General features: G+C 39.2%; 3 protein-coding genes across 6 annotated transcripts; 1 reads left to right on the top strand and 2 right to left on the bottom strand.

Annotated features, from left to right (window-relative positions):
- Positions 1-157: 157 nt before the first annotated feature.
- Positions 158-6,344, bottom strand: LOC135673716 (C-terminal binding protein AN-like). The gene is made up of 7 exons (XM_065182951.1): positions 5,682-6,344; positions 4,403-4,571; positions 4,007-4,137; positions 1,568-2,350; positions 1,409-1,456; positions 487-603; positions 158-390 (listed from the first exon to the last, which is right to left on the bottom strand). The coding sequence occupies exons 1-7, from the start codon at positions 6,276-6,278 to the stop codon at positions 319-321; spliced, it is 1,917 nt and encodes a 638-aa protein (XP_065039023.1). The 5' UTR covers positions 6,279-6,344; the 3' UTR covers positions 158-318.
- Positions 6,345-6,582: 238 nt separating this feature from the next.
- Positions 6,583-11,428, top strand: LOC103984883 (heavy metal-associated isoprenylated plant protein 39-like). 2 transcript variants are annotated; one of them, XM_065182953.1, is made up of 5 exons: positions 6,583-6,983; positions 8,184-8,279; positions 10,437-10,621; positions 10,858-10,933; positions 11,020-11,428. In XM_065182953.1, exons 3-5 carry the CDS (start codon positions 10,616-10,618, stop codon positions 11,316-11,318), a joined length of 381 nt encoding a protein of 126 aa, XP_065039025.1. In that variant the 5' UTR covers positions 6,583-6,983; positions 8,184-8,279; positions 10,437-10,615; the 3' UTR covers positions 11,319-11,428. The 2 variants fall into 2 exon arrangements, with proteins under 2 accessions (XP_065039025.1, XP_065039024.1); XM_065182952.1 differs by having other exon boundaries at positions 6,583-7,218.
- A 1,470-nt stretch (positions 11,429-12,898) lies between these two features.
- Positions 12,899-24,213, bottom strand: LOC135673714 (uncharacterized). 3 transcript variants are annotated; one of them, XM_065182945.1, is made up of 13 exons: positions 23,833-24,213; positions 23,036-23,220; positions 22,832-22,935; positions 21,274-21,354; positions 19,651-19,754; positions 19,488-19,574; positions 18,030-18,232; positions 17,080-17,281; positions 16,919-16,969; positions 16,705-16,803; positions 16,355-16,414; positions 15,008-15,132; positions 12,899-14,189 (listed from the first exon to the last, which is right to left on the bottom strand). In XM_065182945.1, exons 1-13 carry the CDS (start codon positions 24,037-24,039, stop codon positions 13,142-13,144), a joined length of 2,556 nt encoding a protein of 851 aa, XP_065039017.1. In that variant the 5' UTR covers positions 24,040-24,213; the 3' UTR covers positions 12,899-13,141. The 3 variants fall into 3 exon arrangements, with proteins under 3 accessions (XP_065039017.1, XP_065039018.1, XP_065039019.1); XM_065182946.1 differs by having other exon boundaries at positions 15,008-15,129; positions 23,833-24,212; XM_065182947.1 differs by lacking the exon at positions 21,274-21,354.
- Positions 24,214-24,530: the final 317 nt, after the last annotated feature.

Genomic DNA, 24,530 nt, shown 5'->3' with positions numbered 1-24,530 from the left:
TCGTGTTCCATGTCGAACTTGCATCGTCTTAGTAATTCAATGTTTTTGTCGATGCATGGGCGGATTGTACTAGCCAGACCTTACCTAGGAACAATAAATCTTCCCTACCTACAGTAAATGCAGAGCTGCAAACTCTAGGCAGTAAGAAGATTAGAGATAGATTCAACAAGAACAACTTCATTCAGTAAAAACTGGTGCATGTCAAGTACATTGCACAACAGTAATCAAAATTGGATGCATTACAAGGTCGGTAAAAGAAAAACAAACCAAAGATGAGGTCGATGTGCTTCATTACAATCATCTTTCCCACAAACAACTTTAATCGAGCCATCGACTAATGCCATCTTCAGCCACAGCTGCAAGGATTTCTATGCTTACCTCCAAGACAGCCTACATGTCATACCAGTGAAAGAAGTGTAATTAAGGAAATATCAAATACAAGAACAAAAATTCGCACAAGTAAAATATTCAGCATTATGTACATACCAACGGATTTTTGCAGTTAACTAATTTACATTGTTCCAAGACAGATCCTTGCAGTGTCCAACTGCCACACACATCAAAACTATGATTTGCAAACACAAACTCCATTTTTCTATTGATCTGGTACCACAGAAAATGCAAACGAGTTAGAATACCAATAAGCATGACTATACATTCTTCTGGCTGAAATCATAGCTTTATCTTATAGGGGCTTTAGAGAGTTGATTTTCATATTATAATGAATCACCAACCAAAACTAGAAATAATAGATTAATAGAAAGCACACTAACATAAAGACTCGGCTCAATCAGCGTCACCTTTGAAAAATTCAAAAATTCATACTGACCAACAGTTTATAAAATTTTGATACAGTAGAAGATAGAATTCCCACAAGACAACCTGTTTCTGTTCAACATCAAGTAAAAATATATACCATCCTAAACTGATTGGACTAGTTCTGGTCCAAACCACTAAAAAGCATGCAGTTATTTGCTATCACATTTTTATGTGGCTTCAAACAAAAATCAAATTAATAAAATGACATAAGATGCTAAATAATTCTTGAGACATCATGTGTTACTCGAACAATTTGGAAATGGGACGTGACCTGAATAATACAATATATTCTGACCCTAAGAAAAGGAAGATTTATTCCGGCAGGGATCTGATATCAAGAGTGAAACTCATTTTGTGCTGGGAACTAAAAGTAAATCCTAATTGCCAAGTAGCATTGCAGATGTAAGAGCAAAGTACATTGTATGAAGGAAGTGAAAGAAAGCAATATAAACATCAACTTTCTCTTGAGAGTTGATTATTTTATTGAGCATAAACTACATGTCTTTAGTGACTGCAGAAACTGGCCATCCCTTTTAGACTTCTGACAACAAACAATGATGTAATTCGCTGAAGCAACAGGCATTCTAACCTGTAAGAGTTTTCCACCAGCAGCAAAAGACTGCAGTCCAAGTATGTCCTAGAGAAAAAAACAGCCAGTAAGAGAGATGAAGTCATACTTCATTCAGCAAGGAGAAAGTGGAGAAAGAAATGTATTAAAATAATTGCAGGAGACGTTACACATCAGTACCTTGCTTTTAAAAGAAACAAGGAATTGTGCAGCAGGATCCCTTTTTGATATGTTTGACACTGTATCAAGGAACCAACCACCTCCAGGAATTCTTTGCCTAGACACATGATATCCTGGACGATCTATTGCCCGCAGGGCTACAACGAAACCGTCTTTCAGCAGTTCACCATCATCTGTGCTTACTGCCACCTGCTTCCCTGACGACAAGTCCGATATTTGTTCGAAGATGCACATTTGTTTGTTTCTAGGATCCTCAGAAGAAGCAAACCTGGAATTGGAACTTGATATTTTGTCTCTTCCACTTATTGCAGTATCATCATCTTGACCTGAGGTATAACCACTAGCACTATCTGCAGCTGAAGAATCATCTGAATTCTGCTGAGATCTACGGCGAGCAGGTCTCTTCTTACCCTTTTTGCCTGATCCACTGTGCCTTCCTTCAGTTCTAGAGCCAGTATTTTTGGATTCACCTGAAACTTGAGATTCTTTCAAGTGATGACTAACCTTTTGATTCATGTATCCCGAAGTTAAGTGGCTTTCACCTGTCAGCTGGTCGACATCCTGAACCTGCTGAGGCTCCTTTTCTTGCTTTTTCGCCTGCTCATCTTCATATGCACTTTCATTTATTGTTTCATCCTCATCAGAAACAGCATAATCTGGTACAATTCCATCAAGGAAAAAAGACTGTAGTATTGTGATTGCTTTTTCTCTTATTTCCATCCACACTTCTTCACTATAATCTGCACTGCGAGGAAGAATTAACACATTTGGCATCTCCCTAACCTGAAATCAGATTAAAATAAAAACATCAGACAACTGAAAAATGAAAATCAATCTGTTGAAATTTGAAATGAAATTGAAGCATGCAAACAGGGAAAAGAGGTACGCAGCAGAAGCAAAGCAAACTGCTCAAGCCTTGAAAAAAAAGGGGCTAATTCAACAGAAATTATAATTCAGTATAAAATAATAACAAAAGACTGCAAAGAAGCTTTGGGTGACAAATGCTTATTTACATGCAGCAATAAGTGCACATAAAGAAGACGAACTACTCAGCTTGTTATTACCATCATCAAATTTTATGTATTTCTTCATAGCATTACTCATAAACATTTATGGATATTGATAAGGGCAAAAATGGCGACGTGACGCGCCACGACGTCAGCCACGCCAGGTGGACGCACTGCCCGAGGAAGCAAGCATTAATACCGACTTGATGTGCGCCAACGTCACCAGCTCTCAGCCAACAACCTCAGCATTTGACCCCGTGCGCTCGGCCGAGGCACGGGAGCACGTCGACCGAGGCTCGCCCATACCCTGCGGCAGCCCGGTTCTCCACGCAACCCCAGTGGCAATGTCAGACGCCACACGAGATATTGTCCTGCCCCTGCAAGCGGGCACATCAGGTAACATCAAACTCATCTATAAATACCCCGGAGTTCTAAACGAACAGGGGGGACACTTCTTCACTAGAAAAGCTCCCTTCCACATGATCTGACTTGATCGTCGGAGGGGTCGGGCCGAGCCTCCGACCCGACCTGTGTGCAGGAACGAAGGCGAGGTTGCCTCTTCCCCGATGTTGCAGCGAAGCTCTCCCCCTGACGGGACATCCAGGCCACCCCGGCGGCCCCGAGGAACGCTGCGCCGGATCCCCACGCATTCGGACCCGAACCAAGCCACGTCGGCCCCCGAGGCCACGGCTAAAAAAGTTATTTACCATAACAGATATAATAGAAGTATTGTTCATATATCTAGCAATCAGATGCTAATTCACCGAATTAATTTTCCATCAATATTTAGATAAGAGTGCAATACTGCACATTAACTATCTCAGTAAATATTCAAGAAGCTGTTTTAGAACTAAATTCTTTCTGCATACCCATGAAAAACTAGTAAAAAGGTAACCACCATACACACTGGCCACACTGGATACAGCAATATGTTCAACAATTTGTATTGGAAACTGTGGATCCTGTCACCTCTCAGTTCACATGGGCCTTGTGAATCAAACAAGACTTTGCTATTTTTTTCTTTGTTTCTAATAACAAAAATTCCACCAAAAATAAGAACAACCAACTTAATGTAATTTTTGAATAAATTGACCAACTCTAACCTGTTTGAAACATTCCTGGACCAAAACCTGGATTTCTACTCAGATAGCTTATCAGCATGTTAAGAAATAAGTAATGAACCTCGCTAGATCAGTTTTGCCCAAAGGTTCTGTTTCTGTTGCTACATATGTCATAGTCAAAAGGAAACACCATGCAAAAAGCATCAGGTAAGCACCCAAAAGAATGAAAGAAACAAATTTCTGGCATAACTTAGACATCAATGCTCATTATCAGAAGATGCTTTAAGTGTTTTTTTACTGATAGGGATCATCAGACCTAAATAGATCATGTACATAAGAAACAACTCATACCCTAAGTCTAATGCTCATACCCATGCTTCCATCCATTGGGGCCCCTCAGCACCATCCAATGCACAACCAGCTATAGTACCATCGATCAAGAGCTGCTTCAGTGCACAATCATCTATTAATTGAGTGCTACCTGTATTCACTATAAATGCCCCTGTGGATAAAGAATTAAATTATTAATAAAATTTTAGAAAAAATCTGTCAGTAGGAAACAATTTTATTCAGATCAACTGCAAAGGAAGAGGTACACTAATAACTCCAAATGCAAACAACAACAACAAAAAAGACTCAATTATTAGGAATAAAAATTTAGAAAATATTTTTCAAAAGGAAACAAAATTTTCAGATCACACCAGAAAGGAAGAAATACACTAATGCCCTGAAAAGTCAATAACCAAAAAGAAAAGATAACACGTTACCTGGCTTTATATGTTGCAACCGTTCTGAATTAAGAATATGCAAGGTAGCATCTGACAGTGAACAGTGAAGCGAAACTAGATCGCTTAATGCCAGTAAATCATTGAGGGTGTCCATTCGTCGAGCAGCAGGAGGAAATGGAATAACAGGTCGTCCTGATTTTTCTTTCCCCTTAAATCATTTGTTCAAATACAACAGTCACAAATCAACTTGAGATTTCAAATAAATGAAGCTCAATACTAATGAACTACATTCATATACAGAACATTACAGCAGTTCTCAGCAGCTTGATAGAAGAAAACTAACAAGGACTTGCATTACAACACTTTTCAGAAGAAGAAAAGTTTCTGCCACACAAGCTCAATGTCATATGCGGTTGTCAAAAAGTATCATCAAAGCTCACAAACTTTCTCGGTTTTTCTGTTATACTCGGTGGTTCATGATACATGAATTTGTACTTCACTTCCACAAACGATATAAATCTAAATTTCATGCCCCTAAATGTCCTCCTCAGAGATACATACATGAAATGAAATTGCAGCATGAAGTAGTCAGTGAGGTTCAAGTTAGTCTTGAACTCTGAATAAGAGATTTGACATATCTCCAGCTAATTTACTACAGAATGCAGGGAATATGTTGTCCCAGGATAATTAGATGCCCTTTGGAAATTGTAACAATATAAAGTATAAGAAGAGTTAAAGCTTGTAAAAGTGTAATTAAGTTCATAGAAGAAATGATCACTATAAACTTAAAATGAGGCACAATCATGGCTATCAATAGACAGTGAACCAAGAAATCATGTCCCTGGATTAATTAGATGGCCCTGCACCTTTATCATGTTGTTTATTATGTGTTTCATAATCTAAACTTTCAGATGCTTTTTATCCTTTAGTTTCTCCTAGAAGGTGCAGACCAGATGAACCAAATTTTCTACTAAACCATAACCCCAACAAAAGAAGAGAGGCTGTAAACCTGAAATATGGATGAATAACTGAACTCTTAAGCTGAACAGCAACACCGGCAAAAATTAAATATCAGACCAACTCAGATTGGTGAAAAATCCTATCAACTCATGATGAACAAACTCGCTTAACTATACCCCCTACGTCTTGCTGTGATAAGCTCTAATTTTGCAAAACGAGTACAAATTCTATCTATTGCACAAAGAAAGCTTAAATCTTGAGCAAAGAAAAATGTCAAAGGTAACAACTCGACAGGAAAAAGGCACATTGGGAAACAAAACGTCAGCTGATGGAAAATATAAGGCAGAGACCCTAATACCTCGTGATGGAGATCGAAGTAGAGCACGCTCATCTTGAATGCGAGGCTCCTGGTTGCCAGGCAACGGGCCGAGGCCGACCTCCCGATGATCCCGAGAACGAGGCCACGGCACCTTCGCATGCCCCGGCACAGCGGCTGGATCGATCCGAGCCACCCGGCGGAAGCCGAAGAGGAGGAATCGCGGGACAGGAGGTGGGTCCGGCGGAGGAGGCTGAGGAAGAGGGCCATGACGGTGTCAGCGACCTCTTCGGCCCGGCTGGCGTCAACGTGGACGAGGCGGAGGCCAAGGTCGGCGGCGAGGGCGGAGTCGACGGCGCGGTCGGCGGAGCCAAGGCAGAGGACGAGCTGCCACGGACGGAGGCGGCGCTGGGCGGGTCCGGGGACGAGCGAAAGGGAGTGGAGGACGACGGCGGCGGCGGACTCGATCCGGCCATCGGCGAGGGCGGAGAGGCCGACGTGCTCCACCCTTGCTGTGCCGGCGAGGGCCTCCTCCTCGAACGACGCGTCCTCGAGGCAGTTGAGGCCCACCACTAAGGGAAGCTCCGCCGCCATCCGATTCCGTTCCGACGGCGATCGCCCTGCGCTTCCGTGATGCATCTCTCTCTCTCTCTCTCTCTGCGTCCTTTTCGCTGCCCCTATCTCATCTCCGCTTCTTAATACCGCTCCGTTAGATCTTTCCCCAATGTCCCCCGTCCCGTCCTCCATGTAAATAAAAGAAAATGTTAAGGTGTTTTCTGAAAATTAAGGCTCAATATTCGAAGCTTCAAGTAGCTACATTTGCATTTTAACCCTTAAGGTATCGACGGAGTACCTTCGAATTCAAAGCTCTCTCCCTCCCTCTAACGATTGAGCCTTATTAAACAAACATTAAGATTAAAGGGACTGAACTGATAATATCAAGAACAGGAAAATTTCGAAGTGTGGAGGGCTGATGGCCGCAGTAGATTCGTGATGCGAACTCCATTCAACTCCAATCCAACCCTTCCTCACCCATCACTCTTTCCTCTCTCTGTCAGCGAGGCAAATCAAGCCGCCCATTGGCGTCGATTTCGTCGGAAGCTGCCCATCTCTCCGGCGATCGCCTCCCTCTGCTCTTCGCCTTTTCCCTCCACGTTTCTTCCTTGCCTCACTCCGTCGATGCTGCAGCGGGCAGCTTCTCGGCGATCTCGCCCCCTGCGGTTAAATGATGGAAAAGATTTCTTCTTTGTGTTTGCTCTCACCTTCCTTTCTGCTTCAGATGCGAGACGGGGGAACTAAGGGTCCATTCTTAGAGGACTCTCCGGAGCTTCCCTCATGGCCGTTGTAAACCTTGTTCTTTGACTTCTCTCTCTCTCTCTCTCTCTCTCTCTATCTCTCTTCTGATCTTGGGTTTAGTTCTTGGTTCTACGTCTTCTTAATCTTTTCAATTGCTATATCATCTGTTAGTCTACTCTTGGATCGTATGATCTTTCTTGTCTTCAAATCCTCCTGAAGAATGCTCAGCCACCACTGTCATGGCAAGTTCTATGAACATCTTCTTCAGTGGCCTTACAAGGGGGTAAATTCACAAAAGATGCAGCTCCTCTTCTTGGCATTCACACTAACGGATGACATTTTCTTGGCACTTGTTCTCTAATGCTTCCTATTCACTTAATGCTGCTAGTATCGTTTCTTAATGTTGCAGTGGAATTAGTCATTGTGATAGAGTTTCATGCTTGGGTGGATCAACCTTGCGTTATAAATGCCCTTTGTATCTCAAATTTGGTTGTCATAATATATTTAAGAAAAGATGAAACTAAATGTGATCATAGTTCCCCAGTGGCCACTATTTTCTGGTGGCCATCATCTTCCTTTTTGATGCAGGGCTGTTCTGTGCAATACCATTCTGGAACTTTGCTTTTATTACTTCTTATCCTAGTTTTAAGCAAGCAAGATATGTTGTTTAGTACCCATCACCATCTATGTTTCTCTTTGTAGGCATGTTATCTGATGCAATCAACTGAAACAGAGGAAATAGTTTAGTCATTGGCTTTGCAGCAGCTTTCCTCTTCTCCTCTGTATTCAGTATGCTGCTTGTTGATTGTTCATCTCTTGTTTAGCAGGCATCCAAACTTATGGGCTAAACTATTTCATATATGGGTCTTATGGGCTACTCTGTCCTATAACTTAATCTTGTTTGTTGGAAGATTTGTGCCCTTGTATTAAAAGGTAGATAGTCTGATAAGTTTGGTTTCCTTAACATAAGAAGTGATGTCTATGGTTGACACGCTTAATATGGTCATCAACAATTATTAGTGTAGGTATTTTTTTAATTTATTGCACTGCCTTATTGATGCACATCAACATGAACTCTTAAGATTCAAGACTTCTTATGTCCATTTTGTTGCGGATCAAGAATTTTGTTAGCTCATGTTTGTCGAAATGTCGATGGTTTCTTGACCAAAAAAGTGTTTGGAATATGCAAGATTTGAAGAAATTTTACTTGCTTATTAGCTAAAACATACTAAGATCAGATTTCTTCAGGAAAAAGACACATGAAGTAAACGACTATGTGTTCTCAGCTACTGACTCTTTCTTCACCAAGCTGCAGTTTCTTTGATTGTCGCACCGACAATAAAGGTATGCTCATTAGATTCTTTACTTTCAGGTTCTGAGTTTAATCCGGTTTGCAATATAGACAAATGCAATGCTTCTATCATTACGCTATGGATTCGATGATTTTCTGAATCAGTTTTTGACACCTAAGATTTTGTTACCTTTTTAAAAAGATTTTGTTAGATTATATGATCCTATCTAATTAAGTAAGATATATTATGAATATGATTGGATTCTGATTATGATTATGATTGTTGACTAATAGAAAGAAAGTCCAATTAAAATAAAATTCATTAGAAAAAGTCCATAGAGAAACTCTCATAATTACTTATCCTAGATCATCTACTCTCGTCTATAAATAGACATAACCTTCTAGAAACAACATAATAAAGAAAGAGAGGAGAATGTGAGTCTAGGCAGATTGACATCTCAGATCCGACAATGATATGCTTGTAGATCAAATAAAGTTTATGTTTCTAAACAGCAATGAAAATATATGTATCGTAATATTGTTTAGATCCATTGTTGTTTGATTTTATATTCTGACATGAAAGTTTTTCCGTATAACAGATAGTATATTGATAAATTTTATAATAATAGATTTATCATGAGTTATGCATTTCTTAGTTAAATGCCTCTCTGACCCACCATTATCCTTCTCAGCTTCAAATTTCCTTTGAAGAAGTTCAACTACATGAAGGCTCTGCTTATGTGCCTTACCTTTTTCTCATTGGCAAAGTCATTCTTTTCGGATGTCCGATAAGATAATTTCTCTCTTTAGTAGAAGTCATAGGAACTAAATATTTAAATGTATAATTCACCTCTAAATCACTTCTTCATATCTTTAACTTCTCATCTTCCATGGTAACAATATCTACATGACACATTCAGGGCTCCCATATAATTCAAAATATTGAGGGTGTCTTTAATCGCTTGTGCTCTTATTATCTAGAATTTCAACTGTATTATATTCACAAATGTAGGATTTACAGATGCTAAGACTTTGTTTAATTTTCCATATTTATGTTTCTAACCCTTTATTGATCATTTGTTGATGCAAGTTGGACTCTCATTTCTTGTCGTCTTAACAACACAATCTTCTGGTTTGAGCCATATGCTTGCTTAATTGCACCTCTGCTTGCCTTAGAGTAATCCATAGAAATCATGAGAACATCTCCTTCCACCTGAAATCATTTGTTTGCAATAGTCTCAACTGCATTCATATCATTTAGCACAACTAGATCAAAATGCTACTAATTGTTTGGCATAAATAATGCAATTTTGCAAGGCGCAATAAAGCTTTGCTTGAATTTTACGAACAATGATCGTGTTGTTGATGGAATCGGATCCATGCTGAATACTTAGCCCGATAACCCGATATGAAATCATGCTAAACATGGTGTTTGACCTATTCGGATCTGACATTGATAGCACAACAAGATCACTTAAATAGTTTAGCTCGTCAGATAATTGCTGTGTTGGTTGAGACCGTGGTGGTTCGGATGAAGCATTTAATACGCTATGCTTCGCCTAAGTCAAATGCTCACCAACTTGTATTGTATTGATCTCCGTCGTCATCAGTTCAATACGTTGTGAATCTTAGAGGCTGAAATGTACACAGGCTGGCTTGGAGTCGATGGCGATTGCTTTGGTGTAGCAGTTCGATTCGATACCTTTCATGATTCTGAAATCAATAAGAATAATAAGGGGACATTTAGAGTTAGGTTGATGGTGGAAGACTCCAATATTTCTCTGACACTTGTTTCCAATCTGCTATGCTTGTCATTCTTTTCTGCTAATTGGGACGTGGGCTTCATTTGGGCCTTTATTTCAATGGGCTATACCTCCAATACTGAGGTATCACTAATGATGATCATTGATAATTTAGTTGTATATATATATATATATATATATATATATATATATATATATATATATATATATATATATATATGTGTGTGTGTGTGTGTGTGTGTGTGTGTGTGTATGTATATAAATATATATATATATATATATGTATATATATACATATTTATAAAGATTAAGTGGTGAAGATGAGATTTTATCTCCTATTAAGGGTAAATATCTTTATCAACTAAATTGGTTGATTTCTTCAAATAATAATAATAATTATTATTATTATTATTATTGTTGGCTTTTAGAATAAGAATCTTTTTGTAGGTAGCCACCAGCAGCAGCAATCAGCATGACAGGAAGAATCCAAAGCAACTCAGATCACCTCAGTTAGAGTCTCTCTCTCTCTAACTCTTATTAAAGGCACAGGAGGAAGCCTGTCCACCTCCCACCGCTGGTTTCCTTCTCTAGCTGGTGATCTTTTCCTGTGCTGTTTTGTTGAAGAGATGAAGGTGGGACTTGTTCTTTTCCTTTAAGCCTTCTCGATCCCTCCCCTTCCTCCTCAGCTCAGTTATGTTCCTGTGACCAAAGCTATGGGAGGGGAGCTGTGCACAAAAAGCATCTCGCTTTATCCTCTCACGCTGACACGCATTCTTGTTCTGCAAGTTCTCATGGGATCTCCTCAAAGATTTGTCGCTTTTGCTCTGCTTTGACTAAGGAATTCATAGTTTGTGTGTTTGGGTCTCAGAAAATTGTGGTGAAGGTGGACGTACAGGACGACAAGGAGAAGCAGAAGGCCATGAATGCCGTCTCGGCGCTGCAAGGTATCGCCTCCTCTTCCTCCTCCTTTCGCTTGGTTTCTGTCGAACGGCTGCTGAGCTTATCAGGGAGGCGTGACTCTTTCTTTCAGGGATCGACTCCATCGCGATGGACATGAAGGAGAGGAAGATGACGGTGATCGGCGCCGTCGATCCCATCAACGTCGTAGAGAAACTGAGGAAATGCTGGCCCACCGCGATCGTCTCGGTCGGGCCCAAGGAAGAGCCGAAGAAGGAAGAGGCCAAGAAGGACGAGGGGGACAAGAAGAAAGAGTGTGACAAGATGATCAAGGAGCTCGTCGACGCCTACAAGGCGTACAACCCTTGCATGACCACCCGATACTGCGTGCAGAGCGTCGAGGAGAACCCCAACGCCTGCGTCATCCTGTGAAGTCATGTTATTGTTGGATGAAATGATGATGGAGGAGTCGAAGCCTTTCTTGATTGTATGGTTCGAGGAATTCACAGTCCAAAGATAAAAGCTTCATGGTTTCGCTTTCAGCTTCTACGAAGTCTTTCATCTCGACCTCATTTGCAATCTATCTACATGGTCTTGGGGGCATATCGCATGACAATGGCAGCGTCACAACACAATAAGCACCAGGGAATGGGTTGCTAACTAGTACTAAAATACCATGGGCGAGTTCGTAGCTGTTGATATAGTTAATAGGTTATCAACCGAGTAGAAGGAATGGTCGTCTCCTCCGTCCGTCTGCAATCTCTCTCTCTCTCTCTCTCTCTCTCTCTCTCTCTTTCTCGCTATTGTAAGTGTTACATGTCTTATCGTAAATTTTAATATCTCAATTATATTTTCGATCATAAAACCATTGGGGGCTACAGATAATTGTTATTGTTGTGATTGATGAAAACAATGCAATAGTCGACAAGAATGTTAAGGACTTTTACAACTTCTTACGAGGGGAGGAGGGAGAGTGACGATAAGAGGTAAGATAAAAGGAGAGGAGGAAGAAGACGACACAAATACCGACACTCTACATCTACGTCAACGTCACTCAACAATTATGTCGTCATCACTCAGCATCAACACAAATATAGAGCAACAAAAGGATCACTCAGTATCTACATAGGTGCTAATGCAGATGCAGAGCGATGTCGCCCTTCCTCGCAACTCTTTGTGTCGACACCGATGGAGATGTCAAACGATACTCTACATTTGCATTTACGTCAACGCTGATATAGATGTCGAGCGATGCTCTATATCTACATCTGTGTCGATGCCAATGTAAATATTGAGTAGCCATTTCGCCACTTTGCATATGCGTCGGGGCTGACGCAATTGCCAAGTGATGCCAATGCAGATGCAAAGTGTCGGCATCTGCATTGTCCTCTTTATCCTCTCCTTTTGTCTCACCCCTCAATGCCACTCTCTCTCCTCATCATCCTCCTTCCTCGACAATAAGCCGTAAAAATTCTTAACATTCTTACCGACCACAACCACATCAACAACCCATGGCGTCATCGTCTTGCTATCATAAAAAACATAATTGAAACATTAAAATTATATTTTTACTCATCATTTTCATCTCATTTCTACATGTGTTATTTTTATAATTATAAAAAATTTAATATAAAAGAATAATATATAATTAGTAGATGTCAAAATTAATATTTTATTCACCGCTCTATGACCTGTAATATCTCACTTCGACTCGACAAACTAACAATTCCTAATCTCCTAATCATGCAAAGGATAAGACTTCATCATGTTAGGACACCTTTGTCGAATTTTTTTTGTTGCTCAATCCATCAACTCCTTTGTCTTTGTTGCAACTACAAGTATCATTAATACACGCAGGCATTCTAATAATTGAACCAGCAGTTAGCAAACTTACAACTTTTGAAATCACTGTTGCAACTAGTGGGCATTTTCCATTGCTGCCTGCTCTTTAAGTTGAGGTAGAAATCCTCTACCTTCAATCAGAATACTTGTGGTATAGAGAAGACATGCAATGTCTCAAAAATATTATATTTCTCTATAGAATCAAAGGGAAAAATATTCAAGTACTTCCAAGTCAGGGTTAAACACTATGATTTACAGGAAGCAAACACTGTACATTAAGCACCGGCTGAAATCATAAATACCATTAGGGAAAACTAAGAGTCCTCCTAACTAACATTCTACTTGTATACACATCTATAGTGGAGAAGGACCAGCAGAGTACTAGTACTGCCATTCCAGTGGTATCTACATGATCAACCAACCGAGTCATCAATCCTCTCATCATCTCCGGTCCCATCAGTATCGCTATCCACGTCATGGATGCTATGGCCATTGTCATGATCGGCATCACTGTTGTTGCTACCCTCAGTTTCTGCATCAGACAGGTCTGGACGACATTCAAACAGCCGCCTAACGTCGAGTCGGGTAAGTGGAGCTTTATGGATCATGGCATTAGGTGCCTCGTATTCTTTGCTCAGCTTAGTTATGCCCGGACCAACATTACTTTGACTTCCCACGGCAAAGCCATCAGAGCAGAGTGGCAAAGTGGCGACAGCAGCTATGTCCTCACCAGCAGCATCAGCATTCCCCATGCTCCTTGGAGATTCATTTTCTCCGTTGACCGAAGGGGCGGTGCTGACAGCCCAGCTCCCAGCAGCTTCTGATGCTAAAAGATCAGCAGTTCTTATTGTCCCAGTTTCAGTATCCTGTAGTCCTTGCTGTGAGCAACCATCAGGTCTACCAGTGTGGTTGCCATTAGGTTCCACCTTTTCTTGGACTTGGGGATCATCATCAATCTGCATGGTCTCTCCTCCCAGGTTGCTGCATTTATGCAAAGCAGGATCGCCAGCTTGGCTCTCTGTTCCCAGAACTTGTTCGGTGTCAGTAGGATCACCCTCAGGATCCACAGCTGTGCCAACACCATCAATATCTGATCCAAACCCCTTAACTGACCTATCAGCACTATTGCATTCCAAGTCTTGGGTGTTGCCACCTTGGCTTCCGAGGCTGCACTCATGCTTCTCCGTGGCGCTGACTTCTTCATCAGCAGAGCTACCACTCATGGCTTGGGAATTCTTTGGAGTAAAAGCACCAGAAGCTCTTGAATTGTTACACTCATATCTTCCACCAGCATTGTTATTTCCAGTTGATACTTCTTTTAGATACATGTCAATCGATGCATTCTCATAGTGTTCCTCATCCTCCAGAGTTCTCTGCATTGCCTTGAGTTGCTCCTGCTGTTTTGCAAACAATGAAGAGATTTCTTCGGTTGTGGAGTAGAATGCTCGCAGCTGGGTCTCCCTGTATTGAGCAATCAGAAGGTAATTCAGGGATGTAATATATCTTGAGAGAAATGCAAATATCATAAGCAGAAAAACATTCACGCAAAGAAGAATCTAGCAATTGTAATACATCACCTGAGATATTAGTGCTACAAAACCTCTCATTTCCTATAAAACTTGTTTCAACCAGTCAATCAGTCAAAAGCAAGCTCATAACTATTTTTTAAAGTACCACGGTAATGTGGGAACAATGACTATCATAGCCCGAATAAACACCTCTCTAAAGTTTCTTCCATGGTACTTTACAAAAAAAGAAATACAGGCAGGAGGGAAGTGGTACAAAATAACAGCAGCTCAGGATGCCCATTAAAGTAAACCATTAATGGCCTAACAATCTTTATCCACACCCCTCAACCTCATCAACATAAATGATGAGCTAGAAACGATAGAATAAGCATGCATTGTGTGAAAATCAGGGATTATTATTCAAGTCAAATTGTGTGTAACTCTAATTTGACGATTACTGATTCAAAAGAGTTGTCCAAGTGACCAAACGGCAAGCAAACCAACCAATACTAAAGAAAACATATGACAAAGTAAAGACGGAACAAGTGGTAATAAAATTCATATGTATCTCAACATGTTCATCATTTGCCTTAAAGGATGCCAAAACACAAACCTAATCAAGCATCTAACAGGCACCTTCACCTAAAGTACATCATGAACAACCCATAACTTAAGGATTGTTAGTCAACTTCTAATGCCTTTTTGCAGAAGTTTTAGTTCCTAAATGGGTATGCTGATGCCTATTTAATACAAATGTACTCTCAAGCTTACCGCAGAATTATTCTTTCCCTGGCTCCTTGGAACCTCTGCTTTTCAATTGAAAGATCACGAATTGCAGCAGCTATCTCAAGTTCAAGAGCTGAAACTTTAGCCCATGCTTCTTCCCTGGCCACCTGCTAACAACAGCACACTGATTTCTCAGATTAAACTTGAATCTGCATGCCAGAGTTTATAAGTTGCACAATTACCCAACTAAGTGCCCAAGGCAAAAATCACATCGGCATACACAAGAATACAACAGCCAGAGAAAGAAAATGACACATAAATGGGATATCAAGCTTCAGAGAACATTTGGATTTAAAGTCATATATTAAAACCATGAGTAGAAAAGTGAACATTGTTAGCAAAATATGTTCATTATGTGGGGAAACCATGTGTCGTATGAAGGAAAGATTGTAGCAACTTAGTATGATATCATGTAGATTTTTCACATCAATAAATTTGGTGAAGAATTTAAATCAGATCATCTTAGAGAAGACACCGAAACCTTCCAAGGTTTCACCTATTTGAAACAAAAGATAAACCAAAATAATATGGAAATTAGCGCCTTAAGGTTCAAAGGTTAATCAGACTGCACAGAAATAAGTATCTGAAAGTAAAAATGACATATTCGGCAAACAATGATAAACACTGACATAAGTACTTCAAATGTGTTTAAATGACCAATTAAAACATGACATGAAGAACAAAGGCTATTGGACATTTGTATTGTTTCTGCTATGACAAGTACAGCTTAATAAACCCACGATGTATACAAACTACAAGGACTAAGTAAATACTAAGGTCTTTGATGCATAATTGGGGGATTGCTTGTGATTAATAGGAGGGTTGGTCATAAAAAACACAAAGCAGATGCATGGTCAAAACGAGGATATAATTTCAAGGAAGCAGCAGTGTTGAGGACCGAGTGCAGATAGCTAACTAAATAGATGTGTAATATGCTAATGGCTGTAGAAGGCCTATGTGGGAAGAATTCCGTTATCTATAAAATGGGGAAAGGACACACTGATGGAATTCATACTTATCTATGACCTATCTTTCAAAGCAGCACTTATTTTGCACATTGCTTTCAGTCCAAAAAGGGCATCATGACTGAAACAGGTGAAACCAGGAAAAGAAGCACTCTTGGAAAGTCAATAGATGGTCAGATATAACTATTAAGAGACTCTAGACATTAAATGTGTGGAATTTGCAACTGCACATTTTTCACAATATGAAGCAAAGATATGCAAGTGGATAATTTTCTCCAGTCTAAAAGATAATAGTTGCACAATTCATGAAACACAAAGCATGTGCAGTGCAAATGATAATCACTGAACAAAGAGACATTACCCCTACCTTTTCACTTTCTAGTTCCTTTCTCAGTTTCTCCAACTCAGACTCTAGCGCTTCTGATTTCTGTAAAATAATGACAGAGAACATAAGAGCTCTTAAGATGATGATTCACAATAAAGAAAAATCAAGCTCAGACTGTCTTATGGTTGGCAGTGAGGATACATGCCAACCCTGACTTCAACCTGAGCAAACTGGTATATAGTGAAAAGTCAATGATAAACACCAACTACACAAGGGTAAAAACAACTCTCACTTTGTGTTATAACTTTCTTGAACAATGAAAACAAATAGATTGAGAGCGGGGAACTATAAAAGATGACCTAGGACAACGTCACTTATCAAGTTGAGCATACCTTCCGGCTATTTATTAATGCGACTTGTTCATCCTTCACCTGAATTTCTAGTTGTCTAACTTTCTTTTCAGACGTAACTAGGCTCTCCCTAGCATCTTCCTGTCAAAAAGAAGCACATAGTTATTGCTCAAGACATTGGAAGGAAAAAAGTCTTAACTCAAAGAAAATACATCACAATAATCAAAGAAAAATGCTATGAAATTCAAGGAATCACCAGCTTTGATCTTAATGTTTCTACAAGCAACCGACTTTCTTTCTCAGACTCCTGGCATAAGAAAAAATTGCAAGTTCCACTGTTAACAGAATGTCAATTTGGTTCTCAAAAGGCAAAGCATATAACCCACAGGAAATAACAGAAAGGAACACTTCACTGACCTCCAGCTTATTGATAACTTCTTGCTGTTCTTTATGTTGTCTTAAATGAATCTCTGACTGCCGCTTAATTTCCTCTTGGGCCTCGAGTTGAGCTTTCTTCAGTGCAGAGTTCAGATCTGCTGCCGCCTTTTGTCGCTCCCCCCTTCTCTGATTTCTTTCTTCATCTAAACGAGCCTCAATTTCAGATATAGTTGCTTTCTGACTACAAAAGCAGTTTGGACTCAGATTTGCCATGTCTTAATAAAGAAGAGACAGATAATAGAAGCTTAACTAAGTACTGAAAGCCGAAAGGATCATGGAAATTTCTAAAACCATGCAGCATTTTTCATGACAAGGAAAAAGACTAAATGACATTATATTATACGAGTAATTCAGTATCATGCTTTTCACAAAAAAAAGTAAAAGGGCACTAATAAAAGAATGTCAACTTTTATCATTGATGTGCCTTATCCCCATCCAATTCTTCTCACATAGACATAAGGTTGACTCTGGAACATAAAGTTATAAAATGGCTCATAATTTTCTCTATCTTAATTTTCTTTTAGTATTTTTGTGTTAATTCGTAAATTATCTTTCATCTGAAACACTGATCTAATCCAGAACCCTATGGTCAATCACAAACTTATCCTGCTCATGTGAACCATGATCAATTTAGTGAAAATGTATTAATTAGACATGCAAATATCACTAAAGTCTAAACTTCAATAGACTCATTGTCTGTCCAGGTTTAAATGGTTGGATCCAGTATATACATATCATGAATAGGTAGAAAAAGAATAGTCACATAGGTAGAAGAAACAAAAAGAAATTGGGCAAAGGCAAGACATTCACAAAACTGTGATTTAAAGAAACAAACAATAATCAACATTTTCATGCAAGGGAACAATTGGATTCTCCTTGAATCTAGCATGGAAAGGATAAGGGAAATTAACATGCTCTTCTGATTTTACCTCTGAATAATCTCATCAGCATCAACACGTGATTGCATATATGCACTAAGTCTTTCGTTAAGATCCTTCACTGAGCTTCGTAATTCAGCAGATAATGCATTAAGAGAACCTATTTCTTTCTGCTTCTCATCTAACACACTCTGTAGCTCCTTAATTTGGTCAAGGAAAGAATTTGACACCATTTCCTTCAGCTCTTTGAGCTCCTACAAGTTCAATTTCAATAAGAAGGATAGACGATGTAAAGCTTAGTATATGATTTTGATCATTACAATATCTGTCATTACTGTCAGCACAGTCATCCTTGTCCATTGTGGACAACATAAAATTAGAAAACTTTGACAAAGAAAAACTTCAGAAACTATAGAGATCAAACATGAGATATTGAAAATTTCTAAGCGTTGAGCCTTTTAAAAAAAAAGCAATCAGTCATACAAACATTAAAAGAAGACTTAATTTGTTCTGATCCGCTACAGTAAACAAAGTTTTTGACAATTGACTTTAAGCGGTGAAATTTCGTCTTTATCTACAGCAGTCTACAATAAATAACAGCAACAGAAAAGACCTCACCAGTGTGCAGATGCAAAATAGTCATGGTCCAGGATAGTCATCGTTACTCTTAATATTTATCTCTTGTCATGTTAAAAGGTACATTAAAGTATACAGCAAAATGAGCAACCACATTGGACCATCAAAGAGTGTATGGTTCCATTATATAGCTAGCAAGCTTATCATAAGCCAATCCATGTAACACAACTTCATGTTTTTAACCTCATTTTTTACTCATGATATCATTGTATCAATTGTTGAACTTTGAGACTTAAGATGAAAATTGAATAAGTGAATTATGGCTCGAGTCAAGAGGATTGTGGCATCAGCTTACTCTGTAAAGTATGTAAAACCTTGTGTACTATGCATTAGCAACCAACAGGAACTGCAAACCAGGAATATACAACTGAAAAATTATTGCTACATCCTGTATCACAGGAAAGTTGATTGTACCACCAATTAATTTCTTTGCCCATCCATAGATAACATTAGACATGCTACAAAACAGAAATTTGAAAACATCCACTTAATTGGTGAGTTCTAAAAAAAATTCATTTTACAACACAGAAACCATGCTTCATGTTCATTGGGAAAGACTATAACACCAGGAAATGTAAATGCTTTAAGATCACATGCATCATTTAAAAAAATTAACATCCATCTTTTCATAATGAAAATGGATACTGAAACAGTCAGGACATTAAAAAGATTTTATCAGCTAATACAGTGAAAATAGAATTTAATTCTTAAAAGATACAGCGAAAATAATCTTCAATGTCAAAGTAGTAACAACCAAAATTTAGATGAAGGGAAAATAACATAATTTTCACCAAACTATTCAGTGTTGAATGCAAAATTTGTTTACACAAACAAAATGATGGATGTAAAGCTAGAAATACTACAAGCGCATACATTTTCATGACGAGCCATCAGTGACCGGCTTTCACCACGCAACATTTCAATAGTGAGAACATGTGACTCCAATTGCTGCCTAAGCTCCTGTGTGTTTAAATTGTTCATCAATGCTTGTTAGAAAACCAAAATCATGAATTTCTGAATAGATAATAAATGTTACCGTGTTGGATCTCTGAAGGCTGCGGACATCATCAAGTGAAATAGGACCATCAGGAGCACCAATGCCAATACCTTTAAGCCTCTTGCTATCAGTATCATACTCCTCTTTAGTATTACATGCATGCATCATACGTACAGGCATCATTCAGTGACCATAAACTAAGCTTTATAAGAAGAAAATGATAATCACAAGAAAGATGGCTCCAAAGGAGGAAGCCTCAACAGTATGAAATGTTGAAAATAGAACCAAAAGGACTAACATAAAGGTCTGAACCCTGTAAGGGGCCTAAGTTGCACCGATTTCACATTAAGATGGTTCACTATCACAATCTGGAGACATGATGGCTAAGCTATGGTATCCATTTTCAACAGTGTTATAAAACTTTCGAGCAAGGATTACCATTTCATGGCACAGTGATCTGCAGATACATTTCTGGCACAGCATGAATTCCAGTCAAGGGTCCCTGTGCCGGATAAGAATTGGCCTTACATGTGTCTGGTAGCTTCCTGGCACAGTGCACTTAAGATCGTGTTGAGGCATGTCAACTGGTACAACAGTCCTTGCTTCCAAATCTAAACTAATAGTATGCCTAAGTTTTATTTTTGACATGGAGAGGCCACTTGGACAGGCACCTTTCTGGAATAGCATGTCCTCTGATCGGCATGGTGACCCTTGCTTTCAAGCCCAAACTAATGATACATCACTGGCACTATTGTTGACACAGAGCGGTGACTGAAAGGTACCAGTATTTGAATATCAAATTCCATACAGAATGTCCAAATTAAAATATGGTCAACACCTACATCTTTATGTATATGACAAAAAGAAATCTGCTATACAACTGATCAAAACCAGAAAAAATTCCCAAAAGCAAAACTAACTCTGCAGGGCCACGTGGGAGTTGGGACACTATCATCATGGGGAATACAAGTAGGCATAAGGAGGTGACGTGAGGAGAATAAAGATGGCAATAATGGGGATAACACAGGGAGTTGGACAGAAATGAAAAACTAGTAAGATTGACAAGAGTCACTTTTCATTAATATGCTCTATGGTAATTATTGCCAGGTCATGAGGTGACATCAAATATCAAGAAACTACGGAGAAATTAGCCTACTAATGGGAGGTGTCCATCACTGCTCATAAAAGTTGATATTTAATTCTACCTTGTCGTTGACACCTATAGAATTGTCTATACCGTGTGTTACCTTTTTCCCACATTCTTAACTTCCTTTGCGAGGAAAAGGAACCCTCACAACCTTAGTCAGGACCAACTCTGAGATAGCATAATACTGTTGGATCAGCCGATTCTAACTCCAATCTGTTCCCAGCAATTCACCAATGATCTTGTGAGGAGCCAATCCTAATCCAAATAGCAGGTGATATCAGGATGATCTGATTTGGAAAAACTTCGTTCTAGAATTCTTATCCAAGGTCTGAGGTCAAAATGCCGCTTTTCATAGATTAAAAACAATGCAGCACGACAGAGTTCAGTGCTCCACAGGTAATAAGAACTCCTAATTGCAACCGAATAATCTTTATCCATGAATGAATATAGGTAGCAAGAAAAATCAATCCATCTAGGTAGTATGTTAAATTCCACAATCAATCACTTCTACTTACCTGATTTTCTTTTCAATGCCGAACCATTTGCTAAAGATGAAGATCTATGCACTTCTCTGTATACAAATGCATAGGAATTATCTGAAAAGGCATGTACACAAATTAAACCACAATGAAAGGGAAACCACAAAATGATCCCTGATAGTACAGAACCTATAAAGCAAGCAAAGGGAAAATAACTAAGAAAAAATAAATGCACACAAAACAAAAAAATGGCATGCAATAATAATTATAGATGATAGAGCAACATCAATGCTATTCAAATGCAATTGTTGTAGATAAACACATAACTGTAGTAAAATATTTCCATCAAACTGTGAATTCAATTGCAAGATATTAAAAAAGATATTACAGTAACCAGCTGAGAACTGTACATGTGGATATAGCCCAATAAACCTAAGTACTAAAGATATATTTTAAAATGTTAACAGGCACAATTTACATTAAACTGAGATCTTAATATCTTTGCTGTTAATACATGCAGAAATCGGTTTATCTAAAGCACAAAGAAAAGAATTTGCCTAAGATATGGATCAATGATATGTAAAGTAGCAGCCAATGATTTAAAAAACGCTAGGCGCCAAAAGTGCCAAGGTCCAAAAACGCCCGAGGCGCTAAAATATTAAAATATATAATATAATTAATAAATGTAATTATTTAATAATATTAAAATCAAAATAATATATTATTAATCTAATAAATACAAATGCATTACTGTTAACAGTATACTTTCGAAAGAGGAGAAGGAAGAGGAGTGTAAGGAAAGACCGAGGGTGCAGCGACATCGATAAAAGTGAGCAACGACAGCGAGAGCGGCGAGCGGCGACAGTGGCAATGGTAGTGGGAGCGGGAGCGGCGACAGCGGCAACGGCAGCGACAGCGAGCAGCGGTAGCGTGAACGCGACCAGGGTTAGGGTTGGGCAGCGACAGCTGATATCAGTTCGATTGAACCAACTAAAGCACCGGAGACCGAACCAGACCTAAAACGCTGGTTCGGTCGCCTGGTTTAACCCAGGCCCTCACGAAGCGAGTGCCCGAACGCCTATTGAAATCATTGGTAGCAGCAACTTCTGTAGCTACATTTATATTGTTAATTGTCACAACAAGAACAAGCAACTTCCCATTTTTATTGTCCCTAATAGTTATGAAATCATCTACTCAAATCTTTTAAAAACTTCATCTTGAACCATCCTACATAGTTTTGCATCAAGAACCTTCCATTATATCTGCTAGCCTACACTCCTGGGAATATCGCTCCCAAGTCATTGGATATTTCCACTTGTCTGATAATAACAGTTTAACTGAAAAATATGAGCTGCATTGCAACATAAAAGAATACATAGTATGGGACCATCCCAGTTCATCGATAAATAATTAAAGATACATTTGAGATAAATGCAGGCAAACAAGTAAGCAAATAAATGGTATTATACAAGTTTTTACAAAATGTAGAAGAACACCTCAACTTAAGAGTAACCACAACTTGAAAAAGTGTAATATTCATGCTGTGACAATGGCTGAAAATGAAACTTCTTTGTATAACATCATAGTATGTTACCATTTTGAGGAGGAGCAATGAATGATATTATATCCCCGTGCTGAAGTCTAGCTTGAGGAGACTGTTTTCTTAGCTTTGTCCAGTTGAGAAATGTCCCATTCGTACTGCAAAGCCAGAAGCAATTAAAGACTGCACAAAGAATCATCCACATAGTTATATGTTAAATTGGAACTGGGAATCTCCCTTGTTTAACATGTTTACAACCTGGTGTCCTTCAAGAAAACTGGCACCAAGGCAGTAGGATCAAGCTTGGCATCTGCAGCTGCTACTCTGTCCCTAAATATTTTGCAATGATTTGCACTGACGGCAATCACACTAATTTGGAAGCGTGTATCCTCTACGCATCGGCCCAAGCAGTGCTCATCCCCACTCAAAAGAATATTCATTCCCTTCGATGATAACATTAAACCATTACTAATTAAACAATAGTCATGAAAAAAAAATCAACAAAAACAAAAGAAAGCTAACTGCATTTCTTGACTTCTTAGCCTTTCTCGCAAACCAAATATTATGTACTAATACATGAGTTAGGATTTGGGCAAACAAAATATAAACCTTTTTCATAGCAGAGTGAGAATTATTACCCAAACAATTAACTCCAGTTATTATACAGTGCTCGAAATGTAAGATGATGAAACCCTCTGTAACACAGTGCTAATGGGATAAAGTATATTAGTTATTTCAGTTGAAAGATTATTAGAAAGATCAGTAATCGACTTAATAAAGTCAAACCCTTTACGGTTTGAAACAAAAGACAATGACTTTAAGTCAACAGCATCGTCCAGCTATTCCACCTCATGAAAGAATCTTGACCAACACAACAAGAGTTCTAACCAGCATAAACGAAAACAGGCAGCATCCTCCGAGCTATTTCGACGCAATGCCAATGTTGGCCAACAAAAACCTAGGTTTTGGGTTTAGGGTTGAGATTCTTGAATCGTTGTTCTCAGATAGGGGAAGAAAAGGGCGGCGATGAAAGAGATAAAATAAGGGCACCGCACCTGCGGTCGCTGGCGGGCGTTCTTGGAGATGGCAGTGAGGACGGCCCAGACACCGGGATCGGGGTTTTGGACGGGCTGATCGGAGAACTTGCGAGCCACCGCACGGATCTCGTCCTCTGGGGTCACAACCGGTTTGGGGACCGACGGGCTCGACGCCGCCGACGCATCCGCCTTAGCGGCGGCTTCGCCGTGGGACTCCACGGCCATCGCTGGCGCCACTTCCCGAGAAGTATGGCTGGCAGAGAGAGAGAGGACCGCTGATTCCTCGTCTCTGAAACCCAAATTGTCATCACACGCGACCGTCTTATCGAATCGGCTCAATCCCAGCCCGAACCGGCAGCAGGCTCACGATTCCTTCGATCAAACCCGATCCTCGTAGCGAGTAGTTCGACTCCGATCTGAGTTGGCGAGGAAATGCATATTTATAATGTTTTTCGGGGGAAAAATAATTAAATATTACATATATAAATAGATATTTTCGTATTTAATCCCTTTAAAATTAAGCAGAATCTAAAAAAATAATTAAAACTCTTAAGAATTATTATATTTCTAGAATATTATGATCTTACAAATATAAAGTTTACTTTTTAAGTATTTACATGCCTTTTATTTCAAATTAAAAGCACCTTTAAGTGAAGTGAGAGGAATACATCTTAATTAAAAGTACCTTTAATCGGAGCATTCGATGACTCCAAAAA

Source organism: Musa acuminata, chromosome BXJ1-5, assembly GCF_036884655.1.
Source record: "Musa acuminata AAA Group cultivar baxijiao chromosome BXJ1-5, Cavendish_Baxijiao_AAA, whole genome shotgun sequence".
Classification (NCBI taxonomy): domain Eukaryota; kingdom Viridiplantae; phylum Streptophyta; class Magnoliopsida; order Zingiberales; family Musaceae; genus Musa; species Musa acuminata.
The sequence above is the reverse complement of the archived record's forward strand: the minus strand, read 5'-3'. Positions and strand labels throughout refer to the sequence as shown.